Raw genomic sequence first — 21,264 nt, forward strand, 5'->3', positions numbered from 1 at the left:
AAGAATCCTTTGGATTGTATAAGCTTCAGTCTCCATACAAAACGTAGATTTAAAACAAACAAACCAAACCAAAACAAACAAACAAACAAACAAACAAACCCCAAAACGTAGATCTGCTCCAGCCAGCATTTACGCTGGACGCAGAGTGGCCAGAATGAGCCTTTCTTTTCTGAGGCGATTTTATACTATTATGTTATCGGGTTTTAAAGATGTGAAAGAATATCTTACATTATTAAAACAAAATACTTAGCATTAGTCCTTAACGTCTTACTTCCAAACATTAAGTAGAGAGTGAAATTATTCCCATTACAGAAGGACTCAGGGCCCTTTTCCATAGCATCTTTTCCTAGAGATTTCTTTGAAGTTTGTCAAGTACTTAACAAAGGAAGAAACTAAAAGATGAGATGCTCTGAGAAATTAATCTAAAATAAGTATGAAATGGACATTTAGATGTGTGCATTTGTTTTCATTTTACTGAAAAAGAAGTTAAAATGGGGATAGAATTGACAGTCTTGTGATAGACTCCTATTCGTTGTTGTTTCTCTCTGGAATTCTTTCATTTGTAACCAAATCCCTGCTCTGCCTCTCTCCAGCTGTGTGACTCTGGGAATGTTACTTAACCTCTCTGTGCCTGATTTTTCTTGTCTGTAAGGGGAGGATACCAATAGTACCTACCTGATAGGATCGTTGTGAGAATTCAGCAGAATAACACCTGGAAAGCCCATAGCACAGTCCCTCACAGAGTTAAACACTTGGAAATGTTGGCAATTATTATTAATCCAGGGTAGGAAATCTTAGATCCAGTTCCTAGAGCTATGTGACTCCCTTCAGAAAGCCACAGCTTCTCTGAATCCATGTCTACTTTGTCAAACACCTGCCCCAAAGCACTGTCGTGCGGCTTCAGTGAGCCTCCGCAAGGGCAGACTTCATAAACTATGGATAGTCCTATAGGCTCAGATAGTCTTTCATGTACACTAAATGGATCTGGAGCCAGATGGATCTGCCTTCAAATCCTGTGGCCCTATAGTCAGAGAAAAGTCACTTAACCCCTTACCGCCTTGCTCATCTGTAGTGCAGATCATCCTCCCAACCTTGACCTTGCTGGAAATGGAGCGAGATAACCTGCTAAAGCACCAGCCTCCATGGTGACTGGCCCATGGCTGTGGTGGGCAGTGAATTCTAGTTTACTGCATCTCGTTTGCTTTTCCCCTCGGTGATGGTTTTCCCTGTTGGTCTGCAGAGTGATACAAAACATCATCGACCACATGCCGAAGCATCATTACCTGGTTGCTGTGGATGAGTCTATCCACACCCTGGAAGACTTAGTCAAGGTACAGCCACCTTATTCCATATTTGCTGGCATTTCTTAAATCGTTTTACCCTTAAAACATAGTTATGGAATCAGGTATGCTAACAAGACTGGGGGCTCCTAATGCGGAATAGTCTTAAAACCAAACTCACCATCTGCATTTGCAGTGTATGTGTTGGGAAGTGACAACCAAAATGGCCTTTCGACAGTAATTGCATGGAGAGCAGCAGAAAAGCCTACACACACACACACACACGCACACACGCACATGCCATCACACATGCACACACACACACGCATGCACACAAAATCACTCTCCACGAAGAGGAATTTTCCATTCAAATGGCTAACCTTGTAATTAGCTCTTTGTTCTGCTCCTGTGATGTGCTTGCTGCATAGGCCGAAGGGCAGAGTGATCTCAAGATCACTACCTAAATTCCCATGGGAAAATCTCATTCTGTGTAACTGCCTGTAGCCCAAGTTCTGCGCACCGTGTAACCCATAGCAACTACCACCTGAGGACAAATCAACCAACCAGCCCATGCCAACTGTAACAGCATGGGTATAAAAGCAAAATTTCCCCTGAGCTTGGGGCCCAGATCTTTAGAGCACTAGCTCTTCTGGGACCGCTGGCGTAATAAACCTGAGTTCTCCAACTCTCCAAGTGCTGCTTGGTTTCTTGCTGGTCTTGTTTCCCAATATTTCTGCAACAACTAGAATACTAAAATGTGTCTGTGGACACTCACCTCAACATATTGATGTGGTCAGGTTCTCCAAACCTACTGGCAGCTTCCAAAAGCTCTGGGTCTCTGAGGGCTCCCTCTTTGGTCCAGTCCACTCTGGCTAAAGCCACCTATCACCTTAGAGCCCAGCTGGCCCAGCGAGTATGCTTCTCCTGCCTTCCCCCTGGTCATTCCCACTCAGCTTTAAGATTCCGCTCAGATATCTTCCTCTGCACCATCCCTGCCTCCTTCCCGCCTCTTGCATAGGCTAGAAGTTTCTTCCGCGCTCCAGGCATCCCCTTTGCCAGCTGCAAACATCATACATCTGTGTACACACGTCTGCGTCCCTTTTCAGACTAGGAGATCTTTGAGGGCAGGAATTGGGCCTTTCTCGTCTCTATCTCCAGTCCCTGGCACGCAGTGATTTTTAAATGCGTATGGAACAAATGCATGAATGAATACCCTCAAGGCACTCCCCTCTGTTTAGCAATATTTTTTTCTTTGGTATTCAGTTATGTTTTTGCATTTATCTGGGAACTTTTATATTAAAATCTTACAGGTAAACCAAATAATATTTCTTTCTATTTTTCTCTAACAGTGCATCAGTAAACATACCGGCCCCGGGAAAATCCAGAAAGTACCCAGAGAAAATGCTTTCCTAACCAAGGACTTAACAGTTAGTATATGAGACTCTTTTTTCCTGCCTTTTCTGTCAATGTAATGATTCTTGAGGGATTTGCAGTCAGAATGCCTGGCTTCCCAGCTCACCTTCAGCTCCTCCTGCACAGCTAGATGCCCACCTTAAGCCACTTCCTCTTCTCTTCTGACATCCCCTTTTCTTTTCTGAAAAACTCTCAGAGGTGTGGTCAGAAAATGTATTTGAAAGCGGTTTGATATGTAAAATGCGGTACAAACACTGGGGGCCATTCTCCTTGGCCTCTTTCTAAGATTCAAATAGGAGGCTGAGATTCTGATTCCATCCCAACGGAAACCAATACAGTTTTAGTCATGCAGTGTGCTCTCCGAGCCAGCTTTAGGATGAAACTTCTTTTTTTAGTGATAAATTGATCAAAACACTGCATTTGAGAATGTTTCTGAAAGGACTGACATCATTGGTTGCTTCTGCGGAGCAGAACCGAGTGGGTGGTGATGGGTGTCAAAGGCAATGTTTTCCTCTACGCTTTTTGTTCTCTAGGATTTCGAACCGTGGGTTTGCACTATTCAGAAAGTAGATACAATTTTAAAATTCTTTAAAAGAAAGCCCTACTCTCTGAGCTGATTGTGTAACCACAAGAGCCAGTTTTCTGCCCATCATAGGAGAGCAGACTTGGGGAGAGTTTAGAAGTGTCTCAGAGTGTCACAGAGTATCACAGCATGCACTCCGTCAATACTTAGTGCTGCGTTAATTGACTTGCATGTTCAGGGAGTGTGTGTGTGTGTGTGTGTGTGTGTGTGTATTTTTTCTTTAACAACCACAGTGATTTTGGTCTGTTATAACTGTCGAAATGAAAAAGAGAGACAGAGACAAATCTCTAATGTGCCTTTATCTCTTAGCAAGAGAGTATTGACCATTTACTGGTCAACTTGAGAATGGAGGCACTCTTTGTGAAGGAGAATTTTAACATCCGATGGGTGGCCCAAACAGGATTTGTGGAAAACATCAACAGCATCCTCAAAGAGTACAAGCAAAGCAGAGGATTATTGGTAATTATCACTGAGTCCTGTTTAAACTCGGAGTTAAGCAAAGAATGTGAAACTTTTCATGTAATTATATCAATGAAAGTAACTTCCCTTCTCAAATGCCTACATTTCTAAATTCAAGTTCCTTTTCAGATTTGACCCATTTGTCCAGGTCTAACAATCTATTATGTATATTTGATTGATACTGTCTACTGAATGTTTAAAATTTTAAAGTTAACATGGATAATGACTGTTATGCTTGACACATATGATAGTAAGCTCAAGACTGATTGTCACAGAGCTGTATATTTATATAAGGGAAGAACTCAGGGGCCTTACTGGCCTGCCTGTGTCAGCCCTGGGTATACAAATGGGAGAGGGTAGGAAGGAGGTAGAAGAAGCCCGATGATTACTTTGATCCTATTGGCCAGAAAATTTGCTGGTCGTTTTAATCATTACAACATTTCAAGATAGATATTCTTGTCTCCATATTATAGATGTAGGAACCAAAGCTCAGAGAGATGGAGCAATTGCCTCAAGGTCACACAGCTAGTTATGGATTCAAACTAGCTAGGCTGCAAACTCGGCCAGAATGGCCTAACCGCAGAGCCTCCACGTCCCGCTCTTGCCCAGATCTTGGGGTTTATTCCACAGAAGCAGTCCAAGGATGAACATGGGCGTTACATGAGAGAATGTTTTGACAACTGTACAGTAGCATATGAGTAAAGAGTAATGTCGTAATTACACTGTGCATGGGAAGACTTCATCCAAGCAAGATCAGTGTCACCATGTATCCTAAGAACTATATTCTCCTGAGAAACATGCCTCGTTAAGAATAAGTAAAAGATGTGCTGCTTAGCCAAAGAAACAATGACCCTTTAAAGCATCTGAGATACCCGTGGCTGCTGTACTTGAAGATTACCCAGCCCAAGAGTTTAGATTAGTGTTTCCTCTGTGCATCAACTGTAGAACAGCATGCAGTTAGAGATAAGACACCTTAAAGAGACCATATGGTTCTTGATTAGCAAGTCTGGACAAGAGCATGATAGAAGGAATAAGCATATCTGGAAATTGAACGAGTCTGTCCATCTCTGGGGGCGTAGAGGAGGAACCCCTATGAGGGCAACGAACGTCGGCAGTGCTACAGCAGCGACACGCCAAAAGATGGAGCCCCAAGCCCAGGGCGTCCACGATTCCGGTTCCTTTAGCAACGCAGTCGTCCTGACCAGATGCCACTCAACAGTCCATCCCTCTGACTCTCCTCGTTCCACTGAAAGCGCATCAAGCAGACATCCGTGCCAGTCTGCCCCGATGGAGTAGTTGTGCCACGTGCATCGGAGGGTCCTGAGTTCAGTAGCAGTTGTACTACTCACTACAAATGAATAAACTGCCAATTAGTTTTCGTACCTGGATAAGGTGAGCTCACCCCAGGAAGTAGATCGGCCCTCGGCGTATGCACGTGAACCTGCTCAGCTAACGGCTGAACCTTGGGCCTTGGGAAATGCGCCACGCCCACCCAGGAGCCCAGCCCTGCCAGTCCAGACTCAGCACCTCCACTGCCCTCCACTTGGGTCATTGCCATCACCGTGAGATCAGTGGTCACCAAGCCGACGGGTCTGTTCATGTTCACCACTCGCCCGGCCCCACTGCAGTGTCTCTGCTTATTTCCTTCACGGCCTTGGTTTCCTCATCTGACAAATGGTAATAATAATAACAATGGCCAAGTTCATGGATGAAATTATGTACTCTTTAAGCACATGGACACTCTGTCAGTGCAAGGTCTTTTCATTGACATGATTTTTTAAATTTTTATTTAAAATTTTTAAAAGTTGCCTTGCAAAAATATTAGGCTTCGGTTCCACAACAGTTTGGACCATTTTGGGAAAAAAATGGCTATTTTTTACTGATATTTTTATGTCTGTTAGAAATAAACATTTACTCACTGATCACGAATGTGACAGAGCTTTTTTACCATTCAAGCAAGTTTTCCTGCAGAAGAAATGGCATTTTTAATGGGTTTTTTTTTTAATGAGTATTTTTTTTAAAACTGGAATCAACTGTGTTAAAAAGAAAAGTATAATTAAAGACCAAGTACAGTCCAGAAACAATATTCACGAGGCAATAAATTAAAGCACTGTCTACACCAGACCAGAAATTCTTCTATTTCTTTGTTATCTTTATAGGAGTAATACAAAAAGCATGAAACTGGTAGCATGCACTGCTGGAGTACTTTTTTTTTTTTTTTTTTTTTGAGTATTCTTGAGGTATTCCCAAGCACATCTTATCGAGTGTCATATTCCCCATACCCAGGTCAATGCACGTAATAGATGCTCATTAAACGCCTGAAGGAAGTGACTCTGAGTTTTGCTGGAGGAGCGAGACTCAGGCTGTAGGATCAGGGACTCGGAAAGGCCCACCTCTGAAATAAAGAACACCGTCTAGCTACAGACAGTTCAGGGCTCGCCATGTCTTCCTTCCTCTCCTCTTTCAGCCCATCAAGATTTGCATTCTCGGCCCTCCTGCTGTGGGGAAGTCCAGTATCGCTGAGGTATTGTCCAAGTACTACAAACTGCATCACATTAAACTGAAGGACGTCATTTCCGAAGCCATAGCAAAACTGGTATCACTTTTAACTATTTTATGGGGAACTTTAACGTTTTAAAAATGCTTTTCTTAGTCCTGTAGTACAAAAATCACTGATTTTACATGACTTCCTACAAAGAGGTTTGTTATTTTAATTGGATTTTATTGTCGGCCCACGAAACCCCACAGGACTTTCCTCCGGGAGATGGAAGCATCTTTCATGGTTTGCCCTGGAAATTCGGTCTGTCTCCAGCTGCTGCTCAAGCTATATCATGTATTCTCTGTTAACTGGAATATTTTTAGATTTTTAAAAATTCTTGATGTATGTTTCTCAGGGTATTATCAAACTATTGATTATCATTGCTTTTTCAAACAAAGACTTTATTTTCTTAGAGTGGTTTTAGGTTCATAGCAAAATTGGGAGGAAGGTTCAGAGATGTCCTGTCCGTCCCCTGGCCCTCCCGTGCACAGCCTCCCCCGTTGTCAGCATCCCCCTCCAGAAACGTCATCGTAATCGGTGAACCGATGCTGACCCATCATCATCCCCCAGAGTCCATGGTTTACGTCTGGATTTACATTTGGCGCTGTACATCCTATGGATTTGGATAAATGTATAATGACCTGTAACTATCATTCATTATAATATACTGGGTAGTTTTACTGCCCTAAACGTCCTCCGCACTGTGCTCTGCCTTCCCTCTGTTCAATAACAAAGATTCAACTGAGTAAATTTAAAGATCTAATTGGTTTCATTGAGTGATTCCCAAATCCGTAAAGATCTAATTGGTTTCATTGAGTGATTCCCGAATCCGTAGCACCCCGCCTAGCAAGTGGAGGGTTGCTCTGAGAAGTTGTACAAAGTGGAAGGTTCTTTTGGGCAGAAACTGGGTGGGGTGTGACAGGTATTAGCAAAGGAAAAGAAAGCATTGTTTCAGGCCAGGGCACCTCTCCTCGGGGACGGGGCTGCTGGCAGCTTGTGGGCAGATTACCTCCACAGCGTTGATCAGGAAATGCCAGAGTGATTGGTGAGGGACCACGTTCCCGGCAGGGGCTGAAACCGAGGTTGAGTCTGGGTTTGCTGTCCTGGGGCCAGCAACTCTGCCTTGGCTCTGTTGTTTCTTTTTCTTTTTCTTTTTTTTAACACCTCCCTACCCCCAATCAACTGCTTTCAAGTCTCGATTTCTACAAAATGTGTTTCCTTCAAGTGAGATACAATCTGATACCTAGGAAAATGTCGATTCTTAAGCAATTCTGTCCTTAGCATAGAAATGGATTATTCTCCTAACATAGTGCAGGGGGACCCACGAGGCCATCATCCATCTTTGCGGACTCACGCAGCCTGACGACCTTCGCCCGACGCCTATCCTGAAGTCGAGTGCATTTCCCCGCTTGGGTACCAGCTTTTTGCAGGATCACTTGTCAGGTGATTACTGAGTAGCAAATCAGCTCAGGGCATCATCCAATTGCAATATCCCTGTGGCGTGCAGGAGGCGATTGTGGCACCAAAGTACGGAGGAGAAGGAGAAGAAGAAGGTGAAGAGGAAGAAGAAGAGGAAAACGTGGAAGATGCCCAAGAGCTCTTGGACGGCATCAAGGAGAGCATGGAGCAGAACGCAGGTGATGCTCGCAGCTCCAGGCTGTGCTGGTCTTGTTAACAGCATTTGTTTGCTTTTGTTTTTTTATCTCCAGGTAAACAGCACAGCATTTTTATTTTTTATGTTATTTTTCTAATTTGGTCTATGAGTCTTTTGGGTTTTTTTCCCCTCGTTTTGAAAGACTACTTATAATGCCTAATTACTATGCTCTACACCTGAAACTAATATTGAAGGTCAACTCTAACTGAAAAATAATTTTTTAAAAAAAAAGACTACTTGTTTGCTATTAAGTACAGAAATTATAACAACCACAAAGAAATTTCATTTATAATCTCACCCCCCAGGGGGAAAAAAAAAGTCACCGTTAATGTTTTGGTGATTGATCATAAGATGAGAAAGAACTAAGTTAAAAAAAAAGATCAAATGTGTAGTCATATATATTTTATAAACATCAAAAATCATTAATTAAAAGGCAATGGACAAACCAGGAAAAATATTTGCCACCAATATGACAGAGTTAATAGTCTTAAAATAGGAAATGCTCAAACTAGTAAGAAAATCATTAAATCCTTAGTAGAAAAAAATGAATGACTAACATGGACCCATAATTCATGCAGGAAGACATACTAATAAGGGGGAAAGAATTCTTACTCATGTTAATGTAAGAAACACCCAAACCTGCAGAGAATTTTTATGCGTTTATTTGAACCAAATGCCAGGGATCGAGATCTCAGCCCGGGAGAATAACAAATTCACAGCTTCTTTTATCCATGTGAGATTAAGCAGGGGACAGAAGGAAGATGACAGATGACGTGGCGGTGGGAAGGAGCAAAGCAGGGATTAGAGTACCGGATGGTTTGCAAGATCATGTGCTCTCTTGAAGGTCACGGCCCCTTCCGGGGGTGTCACTTCTGGTATTTCAAAGGTGTGTTAACCTAGGTGCCCAAGAACAGTGGACAGGCCCGCTGAAAACCTTTCACTGCAGAAGTTCCAGGCCCGGGGCGTGACCGCACACCACCTGCCCAGTTAGGAATCTCTGATCAGATCGCCCCGCGAGGTTGCTTCCATGGGACCTTTTTTTCAGTCTACACTCGCTTGGTAATTTTAACTAGTTTGTTGAAGAGACTCATTAGAGTAAAGTGTCATTTTAAGCTCAAACTCTGGAATCATTCCTTCCCCACCCTGGGATGGAATTTCAGGCCTGTCCCTTTGTAACTCTTAGATAATCAGCAAGTAGCCTCATTGTTTATTCATGCTCTAAGAAGTCCATTCCGATCAAATAATCACCAATTAGGATTTGAACTGAGATGTTTCAGTGAGAGCTTGCTACCCAGCAGGAAAACAGTCAGTTAGCAGTTACTAGAAAAACAAAAACATTTCGTTTTTATACTTAGACAGTTGAGATCCTCCATCAAACTGGTTCTACTAGGATCGTCTAGAGACCAGTCCAACAGGAAACCAGCAGTTTGGACTCTTATCTGACACAGAGTTTATCCCCCGCATCAAGCAGCTTTGGTTTCCTTTCTCTCCTTGCTCCTCCCATCTTGCTGATGGCTGTTTCTGACCTTCAGAGGCTGGTCTGAGGCTAGAGAGGGTTAGGGAAGGACAGAGGTATAAACTGGCCCTGGACACAGGTCACCACTGAGGACCTCCCACCGCATTCCCCTCAGGCCCTGCTCTCAACTGCCCTTCCAACCTCTGGCCCTCTGGCCCTCCATCCTTTTGTCCCTGGAAGCGTCCTCCTCCCAGCTACTCATCTTCAAGGACTCTAATCCCTCCTGACTGGCTCTGAAGCCCAGGCTACCCCTCCATCTCCTCCCCTCCTTCCCCCCAGGCCACGCCAACCTCCTCTTGGGGGAGGAGGGGGCCTTGAGAAAATGGCTCGGTTTGCATAGACAGCTGATTATCTGAGCCTTGCTTTCTGCTTCCCTGTGGGCTAGGCCAGGAGGAAATGGAATTTAGAGTCCTGGAGAGAGTTCCCAGAGGGCAAGGAAGATATGCGGGGAAACTGCGGATTAGTTCTTTGAGGTACAGACCTGCCTCTGCCTCACCCCTGAGAACCTGGGAGTCGGCATCTTGGTTTAGAGTCTTACAGAGTCCTGACTCCCGCCATTGGGAGAGGGAGAAAAACCCAAGATGAGACAGTCCATTGTGAGAACACCTGTGGAAGGAAAACTGGCCAAGGGACATTAAAGGTGTTGTGGCCTGTATAGAATAGACCAAACCAAGTATGCTCTCAAAGGCTGTTTATTAGCTGGCGGCTGTCCTGTACAAAGGAGCAGTCCCAAAACGCCAAGATACAAGATTTTTAAGCCCTAAATCCCATTCTTCATTCTATCTTAAACACAAAGGTCTATTTTTCTCCTATTCACTACCTGTCAACCCACTGGTCAGGTGTGCAAGCGGGGAGTACAGAAGCAGAAAGCTTGTTGTTGGAATGTTATGTTCCTATGGGTGATTGCCTATGTTCCCATGGGCAATAGCCAGTATTCTCATGGACGATGGCCAAACAGTAATTTTCAGTTTATATACAATTGATTATTTTTCATGCCACGCAAGCAAGCAGGGTTACACAGGCTAAAATTGGCAGTTAGCATATGAGCTCATTGTTACAAGTTTCATGATTAACAGAACGCAGTTAGGGGTTTCAGAAACTAGGCCTAAGGTATAGACTTCCTTTGTCCAGTTTCAGGTTTTAATTATCCTTTAACCTTTTCACATGTCAGCAGGCTGTCACAAAAGGGCAGGGGAGGAGCATGGAGATCTTGCTTCCCGACATGTCATCAGTTTTGGCTCAAATAAACTCTTATAAAAATTCTCTAAAAAAATTTTTTTTTTTAAATAAAGGGTGAGGCACTGGGAGTTTTAGGAATCCACATGTAGGCATGGCCACGCCTACATACACTTTAAGCCAGTATTCAAGCTGATGGGATAAGACAAATGCTGAATGATATTTATTGGCAGAGACTTGTGTGATTGGTCTTTGCAAGGATCTGAAAGTCTTATCCAAGGATGTCATGTAACAGGATGGTGCAAGGTACTGGCTGGGCTCCTTTCGTGCCTGGGGCAGTGACCACACGCAATTACAGTAGAAGTGGTGCCCAGTTGAGAATGGTCACTGCATTGCCCAAGCTCAGGAAAGGCCTGTCCTTGGCCGGAGCCTCTATTCTTCCCCTAGATACAAGAGGCTAAACTGAGTCAGAGGCCTCTGTCTGGAAGGGATCGGAGGAAGTGGTCTTTGGGGAAAGGGACGTCTTCAGAATAGCAAGTGCTCCTCCCCTCCCCCACTCCCACTGGCGTGCCCACCCACCCACCATCTTCCTACAGGATTGGAGTAGTTCATCAGTCCCCCTTAACCTTAGGGAGATACCTTTTAATTCCTCAAGTTTATCTAAAAACTCTTCCTAGTCCCGTTCACCAGAAGCTAGAATGTGGACCTTGATCGTATTTGAACAAAGGAAGACCTTTGACCACCCCCACACGGACCCACACAGGAATTCCTCAGCACGAGGACACAGAGGTTGGCTCGCTTGTCCCTTCCATGGCTCGGTTTGCTATTATGCGTTTCTAACGATTCCAGCAAGACAGATTCGCAACCCCCAGTGAGATACCCCATGTCCTTCTCATAATTCCACTCCTGTCGGCCCCTTACAGTGCAGCCGAAATAGGGACTTGCCCTAAACCACTGAGTGTACTAGTTGTAGACTCTTCTTGCTCACTTTATGTATTTCAAAAGCGTGACGGAATTATTGAATCTAGTTGGTGGGATTCCAGATGCTTGTTGGACTATTCTGTGAATTTGAAAATAAAAAGTTGAGAGGAAAAACATGTAAATGTATCGACTTCACAGCATCTGTACTGTGTGTGGATTATTTTAAGACCCTGGAATTTAAATTTTTTTTGAGATTTTTGAGATTTTTTTGTTTGTTTGTTCCTCAGAAGAATTATTCTCCCTCTAACCCTTAGGTCTTTGGAGGAAATGTACATTGTCCTTTCATGGACAGTCATGGTAATGACGATATTTATAAGATTAAAAAGAATTGCTGAGTTTGGCAGTTTCTTATATTAAAAAAAAAAAACTTAGTTGCAGCTACCTATTTTTAAATAGTGTTTTAGTAATTATGAATACTGGTTAATATTGCAATTTTAAATATTACTGTTAGTTGAAAGACAGACTTAAAAAAAAAAGCAGGGTGGTGTTTTAAAGACTATCCAGTAGGGCTGTGCTCCTTCATTTTAAAGCAGAAGTGACCGTCCTCTTTCAAGGAGCTCAATGCTGGCTCCTTGAGTGTATCCCTAAGAGGTCACAGTTCTCTGGAGAAAGACACTTGGACTTGGCCCTTGGTGTGCTCACACTCCATGATGATCATAAACTTGCTAGAGGTCCCTTCTCGCACACCAAACACTTACATTTGGAAGGGAACGGAAATGAATGACAAAGCTCACGGCCCGAAACATGCGTGGGAAGGAATAGAAGCTTGAGTTCTGAGCATGCGCCTGCGCCTCACCAGGGAAGTCTTTGAAAACCGAAAGCAGAGCGCTTCAACAACACTCGTCTTTGGCTATTAGTGAACCCCTAGACTTTTGTAAAAATTTGGCTTGATATCTTTGCACCGTTGTGAGCCTTACTGGGAGGTAATGTCAAGTCATTCAGAGGAATTTCGTTATGCTCAATAACGCTTTTGATCATTTTTGTCTCTGCCATAATATTTAAATTTCTGAAAGATAATTATTTTCTGAATCAGTTACTGCTTAATGATTCATGTGACAACGAAAGGGAGAAGAAAGGAGAGGTGTTTTGATTAGATCATTTTACTGTCATTAATAGAGTGATGAAAAGAGGCCAACCCCTATTTATTTGATTGTATAGACCCACTGATAAACTGAAAGTGTAGGATAACCCTAGAAAAGGCGTCAGAGATAATTTCTTAAACTTGCCAAATTTACATTACTGTAATGTACACATGAAGCTATGTAAGGGCAGGGCTGTGTCTTAGAAATGGTAGCTGTTCAACAATTCTGATGGAATGACAAATGGATATTGTGGTGGAGTGGCATCATATTGTCTTTGCAGGGGGAGGAAGGAACTTTCTTCAACTCTCCTAGGTTCTTTTGGTCCAATAATTAAATCGACACGAGACAGATTAACAAGAGAAAATAACCAAATTTAATTACATATGTATGTGTGGGAACCCTGCATAAGAAGTTCAAAGACAAAAAGGGAAGATGATGTATATGTGACTTTTTGAGCTAAGGATGAGGCAAAGGACCTTCTTTCAAAAGGGAGGAAGGTCATATATGGGATGATAAGAAGGGCAGATATTCAGCAATTGGTAGTTTTCCCTGCCATATAGATAGGTCAAAAAAAAAAGTTATTTCTGGTGAATTTATAAATTTTAAATTTAAAATTCTGGTGAATAATATAAATTTTTTGAGGGACGGGTAAAAGTTTGTTGTGAGCCCACAGGGTCTGGATTGCCTTCAGTTTGAAACAGTTCTCCGATCAAAGCGGCACGTTTTAGGGAGGCCTGTTCTGAATCCCCACACCTTTACCCACTGTTCCGATCTCAGAACAAGCTCCCTGCTGCTCAGCCCCCCAGGCGACTGCAGGAACCCAGCAGGCAAGGCTCCAGTGGGGCCAAAGCCAGAAACACCAGGCCGACTGGAAAAGACAGGGCACGGGTCGGGGCCACGTGCTTTTCTGCAGCTTTAAAGAAAACAGTGCCTTCGAGGGTCAGGCCAATCTTGATCTTTCTTCAAATGCAGCAAACGTTTATTGAGCATCTACTATTAATAAATCACATGCTAGCGACATACTCAAATACTATCTCAACTCACAGGAGCGGTCGACATTATGTATTAAGGTCCTAGAGGTATAATATCCAACGAGAGTTGAGGAAACCCCGCTGTTAAGCGGGAGCGTTCTGGATCCCTCCACTCACTCCACATCCAACTTCGCCCGAAGCCCATGGCCACAGAGGACATCCTGGAAGGGCAGACGTCAGTGCTCGCTTCCGTTCGTCCTCGGAGACAAGCTCGCTGGGCTCTCCTCCTTTACCGCCTACCAGAATTCAGGTGTCATGGTCGAAATTGAAAACCACGTATTTTCCACTGTAATGGAAAAAATAAGGGATTTTCAATAGTACCTTCGACAACACGACAGTTTTTCAGGTGACTTTAGGATGTAACCCCTGTGTAGAATGTGACTCCACAGTAACATTTTTTTTCTTTTTATCAGGCCGACTGGAAGATCAATACATAATTAGATTTATAAAAGAAAAGCTAAAATCTATGCCTTGCCGGAATCAAGGCTACATTTTGGATGGATTCCCAAAGACCTATGATCAGGCCAAAGACCTGTTCAACCGTGAGTGTTCCCTTTATTTTGAGTGTTTACTTTCAGATAGATAGCAACGTCACTGTTCAGAGTGAGAGTCACTCAACCACAATAAACAAAAAATCAGGGAGACTGTGTCTGAAACACATACGTTCTTATTTGTGGCTAGTTTTCGCCAGTGACTGCTAGATAAAATATGTAATAAACACAACAATGTGTATATATATATTTTTTGTTTGTTTGTTTTATTTTGTCTTGTTTTTGTTTGTTTGTTTGTTTGTTTTATTAGAAGAAGATGAAGAGGAGGAAGAAGAAGTCAGAGGCAAAATGTTTCCCTTTGATAGAGTGATCATACCTGGTAAGTCAAAATCTCTCTCCAAGGTCATATTGAAAGGAATATCGTTTGTACCAAACCAGTCTTTATGAAGGAGACTTTTCCCCACCAGGAATAAAGTCAAAAGATATACTTAAAATCAAACATCCCAAGTAAGGAATGCATTGGGGGTAAATAGCAGAGATGTTAAAGATCTTTGAAAATGCTCATGTCTGCTGCTCCCTCCTGTAACAAAGCACAAGGCCGCCAGTCTGCTGATGCCCTGACTTCTGAAGGTCAGCTGACGAGACTAGGGGCTGGATCCCTGCCGCTCCTACCTGTTTCAAGTGCCAACAATGCCATGGTCTTTTCCAAGACGTTCAGAAACCAGAACTGAGGCAGGACATGTAGAAAGCCTCTCGTATATTTACACAGAGATTGCACAAGTGCTCTTGAAAGAGAAGCATAAACAACTTATTGCAAGTAAAAAGATTTGCTGAGTAACTGGCAGGCATTTCTTGTGACCTTGCCATGACCTTTAAAAGTTTTTCTCTCTCTCTTTTTTTTTTTATCAAGTTTGCATGAGGTATAATCATGAGAGGTAATTTTGGGTCATATGGTAAATACAAGAATAGTTATTTTCGGCAACTTAGTACAAAGGTCGTGTCAGAGACAGGGAGCATTCTTGTCACTTCTTTAGTTCTTACAGCTGGCCTAATAATAAAATTAATAAAATTGACACAAGACCAGATCAACAGGAGAAAAACCAATTTAATATGTGCACACTGGAGAGTCATAATAAGATGCTCAGATCATAAAATGAGGCTCAAAGAAATGATCGAACCAGACACCCTTTTATACTTTTTAGACAAAGAAACAATAAATTTGTCAGAAATTGGCAGAAAAAAGAAAGGTAGTGCTCATTATAAAGGAATCTAGGCAGTTTTAGGAATTCCTTTGTCAGGAATTTAAACAAAGTTTGGGCTTGGGTAGTAATTCAGTAAAGACGTTTGAGGCTTGGCTTGTTCCTACTTGTTTTCCACTCTGGATTCTTTTAACTCTTGTGATAAGGTTATCTCTCCTCCCTCAGTAGCAGGAGGCCCCTATCACATGGGAGATTTATCTCCTGCCTTTAAGGGGATAGAGAGGTCAGGGTTTTCTTCCTGCACAAGCAGTTTCTTAAGTAACTTTAATTCGAAATAGTCAATATGCCACTGTGCGATATCTTGGGGCAGGCTGCCCTGGGCCCCGACAGTTGCAACTCAGAAGGGCCTGCTCACTTGCATCAAAGTCTCCAAGAAAGTCAGTTCACGGCTGTAATCCTCTCCTCGTCTTGGTCCAGGCATGGCTTGCGATGAAGCTTAGGGAAGCACATGTGTGGTCATTCTCGGGGACGGGGTTTACGGTTTGCCGGACGGGTCTGAAACCATTGGCAGGAGCATGAAGTGCCAAAGGGATGGGTTGTCTCAGTTTTCCCATTCATTTATGCATTTGGCTCAGAAAAGGTTAAAAAGGAAAGTCGATTACTCTAAATAACCTGGTCTGTCCAGGTTATGAGAGTTTATCACTTCTAGGCAATATTCATTCATTGCGAACCCCATCATAAATCCTCAAGTTCTCACTGAGGCATAAACAGATAAAAGTCGGCTCAGCTAATCGCTTGTCTTACCCCAGGCACCACATGAGATATCGGCTCACTGAACCTTTCCACAGTCCTGCAAGGCAGGAATTACTTCCATGTTTACCCATTCTAGAAACTGAAGCCCGGACACTTATCCACGTCCACTACACGGGTAAACAGAAGGGCATAAATTCAAATCCAGGTCTTCTCACTCTACTGCCTCCAAAAAGCAGTTAACAAAACTCTCTATAAGATAAGGAGATGGAGACACAGAAGTAAAATGACCCTCTGGGCTGCCCAGTCTTTGTTGGACACGGTCCAAACATGTCTAAGATGTAGTCTGCTTGGAATGATTAGTATGTTCTCAGTAAATTACTCCTTTCCAGAAACTGTCATTATTTTCTATCTTCCTAAAAAAAAATTAGATCACTGTCTCTTTTGTACCACAAAAATTTGAATTTTTGCCTCTGCCCTCAGCCTTTGTTTTCACTATTAACACAGGAAGCAGCCATTGTTCACACGTGTTTCATGCACCCCGTGGGCACACCCTGTGGGCACACCCTGCTCTGGGCCCTGCCCTTACACTTTCTTTTTTCGCTCACTCAAGAAAGCTTATGAGAATGCAATCAAGTGAGAATGGCATTATCATGTGGTGAACCAATATAATTTTTGAAGAAAACATCATTGTCACGTTTCACCAGGCTCTCATAGGTAGCTAGTTCTCTGCGATGCATCTGGCGCCACTGTATCTCTGATCACGTTGAGGATGTCTGAGAATAGTAACTCGCCTAGAAAGCTTACTTCACTGACCTGCTCTTTAATCATTCATTCATTCACTCAACAAATAGCCATTGAACTTATAGAAGCTGGAGAGATAGCTGCTTTCACAGTCTAAAAGGAAGTTACAGGTGGTAAAATTACACCATCATTAACAAGATCCATGTGTCAAAACTTAGGTAAGCACTGACCGTGTTCTGTTGGCCATAGATGTTTTATAGCCAGTGGCATGAAGGGAGGAAAGTGCTGGAGCCACCGAAAAGTAAAAACCGAAGAAGAGTCCCCATTTTTATTAATTTGGCAAATTAGCCATCAAACATTTTGCTCGTAGCCATGGTTCTCCTTGGGGATTGACCGTGAAGCTGATGATAGATACCACAGGGTTATTAGACATTTGCCATTTTACACTTTTTGCTGCTTTTATTGGAAGGAAGGAAGGAAGGAAGGAAGGAAGGAAGGATGGAAGGAAGGAAGGAAGGAAGGAAGGGAAATAATGGGAAGGAAGGAAGGAAAGGAGGGAGGAGGGAGGAGGAGGAGGAAGGAAGGAAGGAAAAGGAAGGAAGAAGGGAGGGAGGGGAGGGAGGGAAAAGAAGGAAGAAAAGAAGAGAGGGAAAGAAAAACAATAGATTCTACTAAAGCCAACTGGTTGGGCCTCCGAGGGTGGTCTCTGGAAGAGTGAGTGATTTGCATGTATTTCACCTCCATGAGAGGAAGCAAGAAGGCCAATCTGTCAGGCCATTTGCAGCAAAATGAGGACTTGGCCGGTTACCAGACTTTTGGGGTAAGTGCTAGCCCATCTAACCCCACTGTCACTGGGTTAACCCAGAAGCCTCTTCTCCCCAGAATTCGTCTGTGCGCTGGATGCCTCGGATGAGTTCCTGAAGGACCGGGTGATGAACCTTCCGGAGAGCTTTGTGGCGGGGACCCACTACAGCCAGGACCGGTTCCTCCGCGCTCTGAGCAACTACCGGGACATCAACACCGAAGACGAGACTGTCTTCAATTATTTTGATGAACTTGAAATCCACCCGATTCATATTGGTATGAAATGAACTCAAGGGTAATGTGAACCCACGTGGGGAGAGACTGCCACGTGTCAGATCTCCCCCACCTCACGCACTTTGGCCAACCCCATCTAAATCTAGCTAAGGGCTGGGGAGGACAGAGAGGAAAATATAACCAGATGCTGGGCATGGGAGGTGGGAAGTCACAGAATAAACAGGGCACTCCTGGGGAGTCCTTCGACTTCTTGATTTCATGGTGGGGTGTTGGTGTTATATGAAGACACACGGATATATAATGAAGCAGAATACCAAATGGGCATTTTTTAAAAGGACTTTTCAAAGAAATGTGTGTTTGTTGCTGGCTGCTTTGGGCCACCCCCTGGATCTGGTGTCGGGGGGGGCAGTGTTTCATCCCCATAATATTATGGGGGCACTGATGCTCTTCACCCTTTGACTGTAGACAGCCAGCGGACTCCCCACAGCTCCTCGGAAAAGTACATAGCTCCTCAATATATTTCTCCGTGTTCCCGTAAACGCTCTACTCAGAGCTTAGCTCACAGCGAGCACCATCAACATCATCATCGCTCCTGGCTCCAGATCACAGCTGTCATAACTGTCCCCACTCCCTGCAGCTGGGTGAACCCCTGAACTTCCTTCTGGTTTTCTGAGTCTTTCTCCTCTGGGTTTGGAGAGAAACCCCTAGCTTGCTGGAAGCTTGGGCCAGGCCAACCCCTTGCGTCTCCTGAGGCTTCTCTTCACCCCCAAGAGCCAGACGGGACAGTGATTGGGCCCTGGAATACTGGGAGGCTTAGAGTCAATGCTGGCAAGAGGCAGGCGAGCTGATTCCAGCTCTGGCTCTGCCTCAGTGTTGTCATCTGTGAAACAGAAAAATAATCCCTGGCTCGTACTGTTGTTCCAAATGGCAGAGGTAAGAGACAGGACGTGTCGGCACGCCGACGGGGTTCGGCAGGTGGTGATGTCGTTTGTACTAACAACATTAACACCTAAAATGATGGCCTTCCGAGAAATAAAGATGGAACGGTACTCGTAGATCTGCAGATTCTTCTGTTCTGCACCCTCAGAAGTGATCGGGTTTGGCCCTCACCTGACTCTGTCTGTGCATGTTGTTTATATATGTTGATGCTAAGGATTCGACACTTACTAATAAGAAAGTCATTTACCCTATTTAATTAGAGAACTAGGAAAAAATGGTGAGCAAATTATCGCAAAGACAGTAATTGTCATCTTTGTAGTAAAGCCCAAAAAAGTATTTATAGAAATATTAGGCGAGCTCCAGGGAGAAACGCCGAGAAAGGCAGAAATGGTGGGAGGGGCGAATGAGTGGCCCTTGTGCTCCTGGCTCATTCTGTGCCCCCCACGATCGGCCTCATCTCCATGCTGACGACCAGGAGACAATGAAAGCAAAGGGGAGAAATGTGTCACAGGGGTGAGTGTGGGGGATGGTGTCAAGGTCAGGAACGCAGCCGGCTTCAGGAGGGTCTGGAACGGGCCCCTGGAAAGATGCTGGCACCCGCATTCTCTCCCTGTGTCTCTGGACTCCCCTTCCCTCTCGTCTACTCACTCTCTCGCTCTTTGGACCAGAATCTCTCTATCTCCTCTCTAGCCCCCAGAGTGGCCTGGGGCCACCGCACAGCCCGGATGCCTCCAGCCTGGGCTCCGTGACTTTCAGTTCTAATTCTACATTCCAAGAAGGGCAAGCCAGCCATGACGACGTGGTCAGTGCCCACCCCGCCCAGTCTGCAGCTCCCCACCCCCAGGTCAGGGCAGAAGTATTGCTGGGGGCGGCTCTGTGCTCTATGAGCCCCTTCTCCAAAAGCGAGGCTTTTCAAAACTGTTTCAGAGCGCTTTCAAGCACATCAGGTTTGTAATTTCTCTACTAGAAGAATCAGAGAGAAATAAGGTTTAAAATGTCAGAGCTCAGGCAACCAGGAGGAAGCAGACGTGAGTTTTTCTTTCTGTTTTTGCTTTTTTTGGCCTGCTTCCACCATCAACAGATACATTGGCCCTGTTCTTTCTCTCTTTCCATATTAGGACCTGGCGGTGCCCTTAGTGTAGGTCAAGGTACAAACATGGGGTGGGGGAGGGGAGCACCACGGTGGTATGCATGGGGGCAGGTGAGAGGTTGCCTGGAGATGGTCAGGAGGTGCTGAATACCAAAATGCGTCCACCACACACCCTTCCACGCAGACGTCTTCCAAGCACACCCAAGGGAACGGGGTAGAATTTACTACTGGGTGACTTTGTGGGGAGCTCATTGTCACCAACGAGCCTTTGTTTTTCTTTTTTCTTTTTCTTGATCCTGATATTAACATTAGTCAGATATTCTGGAGTTTGGACTTTTTTCTATTCACTGATTCTCAGAAACAGAAAACAAAATGGCCCTGGAGGTCTCCCAGCGGAAGCTCCAACAAGTGCAGGACTTCCTTCTGTGCAAACCTCCGACCGAAGCGTCCCAATCTCTGCTTGAATGCTTCCAGAGATGGGGAACTTACTCCTTTTGAGGAAGTCCATTCCCCCCATTCATCCACTTAAATCAATAGTAACTGTCAGGAACAAAGACCCAAGGCCAGCCTTTCTCCCTGTCTCCCAGACACGGGTCTGATATTTGCCAGTGAGACGAGAAATTCTGAACTGTGTGGGCAACTAGAAAAGGGAACCCCTGTATGTCAATTTACATACATGTACATAATTTACCATCGCAAGTTTATAGTAACAAAGAATTTTCCTAACATTGCAGAATATGTTCTATTGAGCAGAATATATTGCGGACAGGCCCAGAATAGAAGTATGTGTTGATCTCCTTCTTCTCTCCTGGTATGTAAAGATGTAGGAAAACTCGAAGATGCTCAGAACAGACTTGCCACCACGCGGCTCATCAAGGAGATTGGGAAACCTCGAAATTATGGTCTGACGGATGAGGAAAAGGTAGAGGAGGAGCGGAGGGCCGCCGAGGAGCACATAGCCAAGGAGGCTATGCAGGAAGCCGAACGGGAGCACAAGGAAGCCATGGAGATGGCAGAGAAGATCGCCCGCTGGGAGGAGTGGGTGAGCGGATGTGTGCGCATGCTAGTGTCTCTGCGTGTGCGGGCGCACGTGCCTGCGTCTGTCGGGAGGGGAGCGGCAAAGCCATTGGGGCCCATCGCACTTCCCGTCCTGCTAATAGAGAATTGTCACAGACACACCCCAAATAAGTCTTGTTTGTTTGTTTGGTCATATGTACCATTTTCAAAAAAGACACCCATCGTCTTTTGCTTAGTTATAAATAACGATGACTAGCCATTGCCTGTAGCATTCATAATACA

General features: G+C 44.2%; 1 protein-coding gene across 8 annotated transcripts in view; it reads left to right on the plus strand.

The window, feature by feature from the left end:
• Window positions 1–21,264, plus strand: part of AK7 (adenylate kinase 7) — a 56,131-nt gene that overhangs the window by 23,107 nt on the left and 11,760 nt on the right. For 2 of the 8 annotated variants that reach the window (XM_039884168.1, XM_039884169.1), the window contains exons 8-12: window positions 1,241–1,331; window positions 2,630–2,707; window positions 3,586–3,735; window positions 6,203–6,331; window positions 7,782–7,911. In XM_039884168.1, coding sequence (XP_039740102.1) covers window positions 1,241–1,331; window positions 2,630–2,707; window positions 3,586–3,735; window positions 6,203–6,331; window positions 7,782–7,911 — 578 coding nt within the window. Of the gene's footprint in view, window positions 1–1,240; window positions 1,332–2,629; window positions 2,708–3,585; window positions 3,736–6,202; window positions 6,332–7,781; window positions 7,912–14,127; window positions 14,257–14,515; window positions 14,585–17,780; window positions 17,979–20,786; window positions 21,253–21,264 lie in introns of those variants that run through there. The other 6 variants (XM_039884166.1, XM_039884167.1, XM_039884170.1 and 3 more) reach the window with 6 other exon arrangements.

The sequence above is a fragment of the Pteropus medius genome, unplaced genomic scaffold (genome assembly GCF_902729225.1).
Source record: "Pteropus medius unplaced genomic scaffold, Ma_sr-lr_union100, whole genome shotgun sequence".
NCBI lineage: Eukaryota > Metazoa > Chordata > Mammalia > Chiroptera > Pteropodidae > Pteropus > Pteropus medius.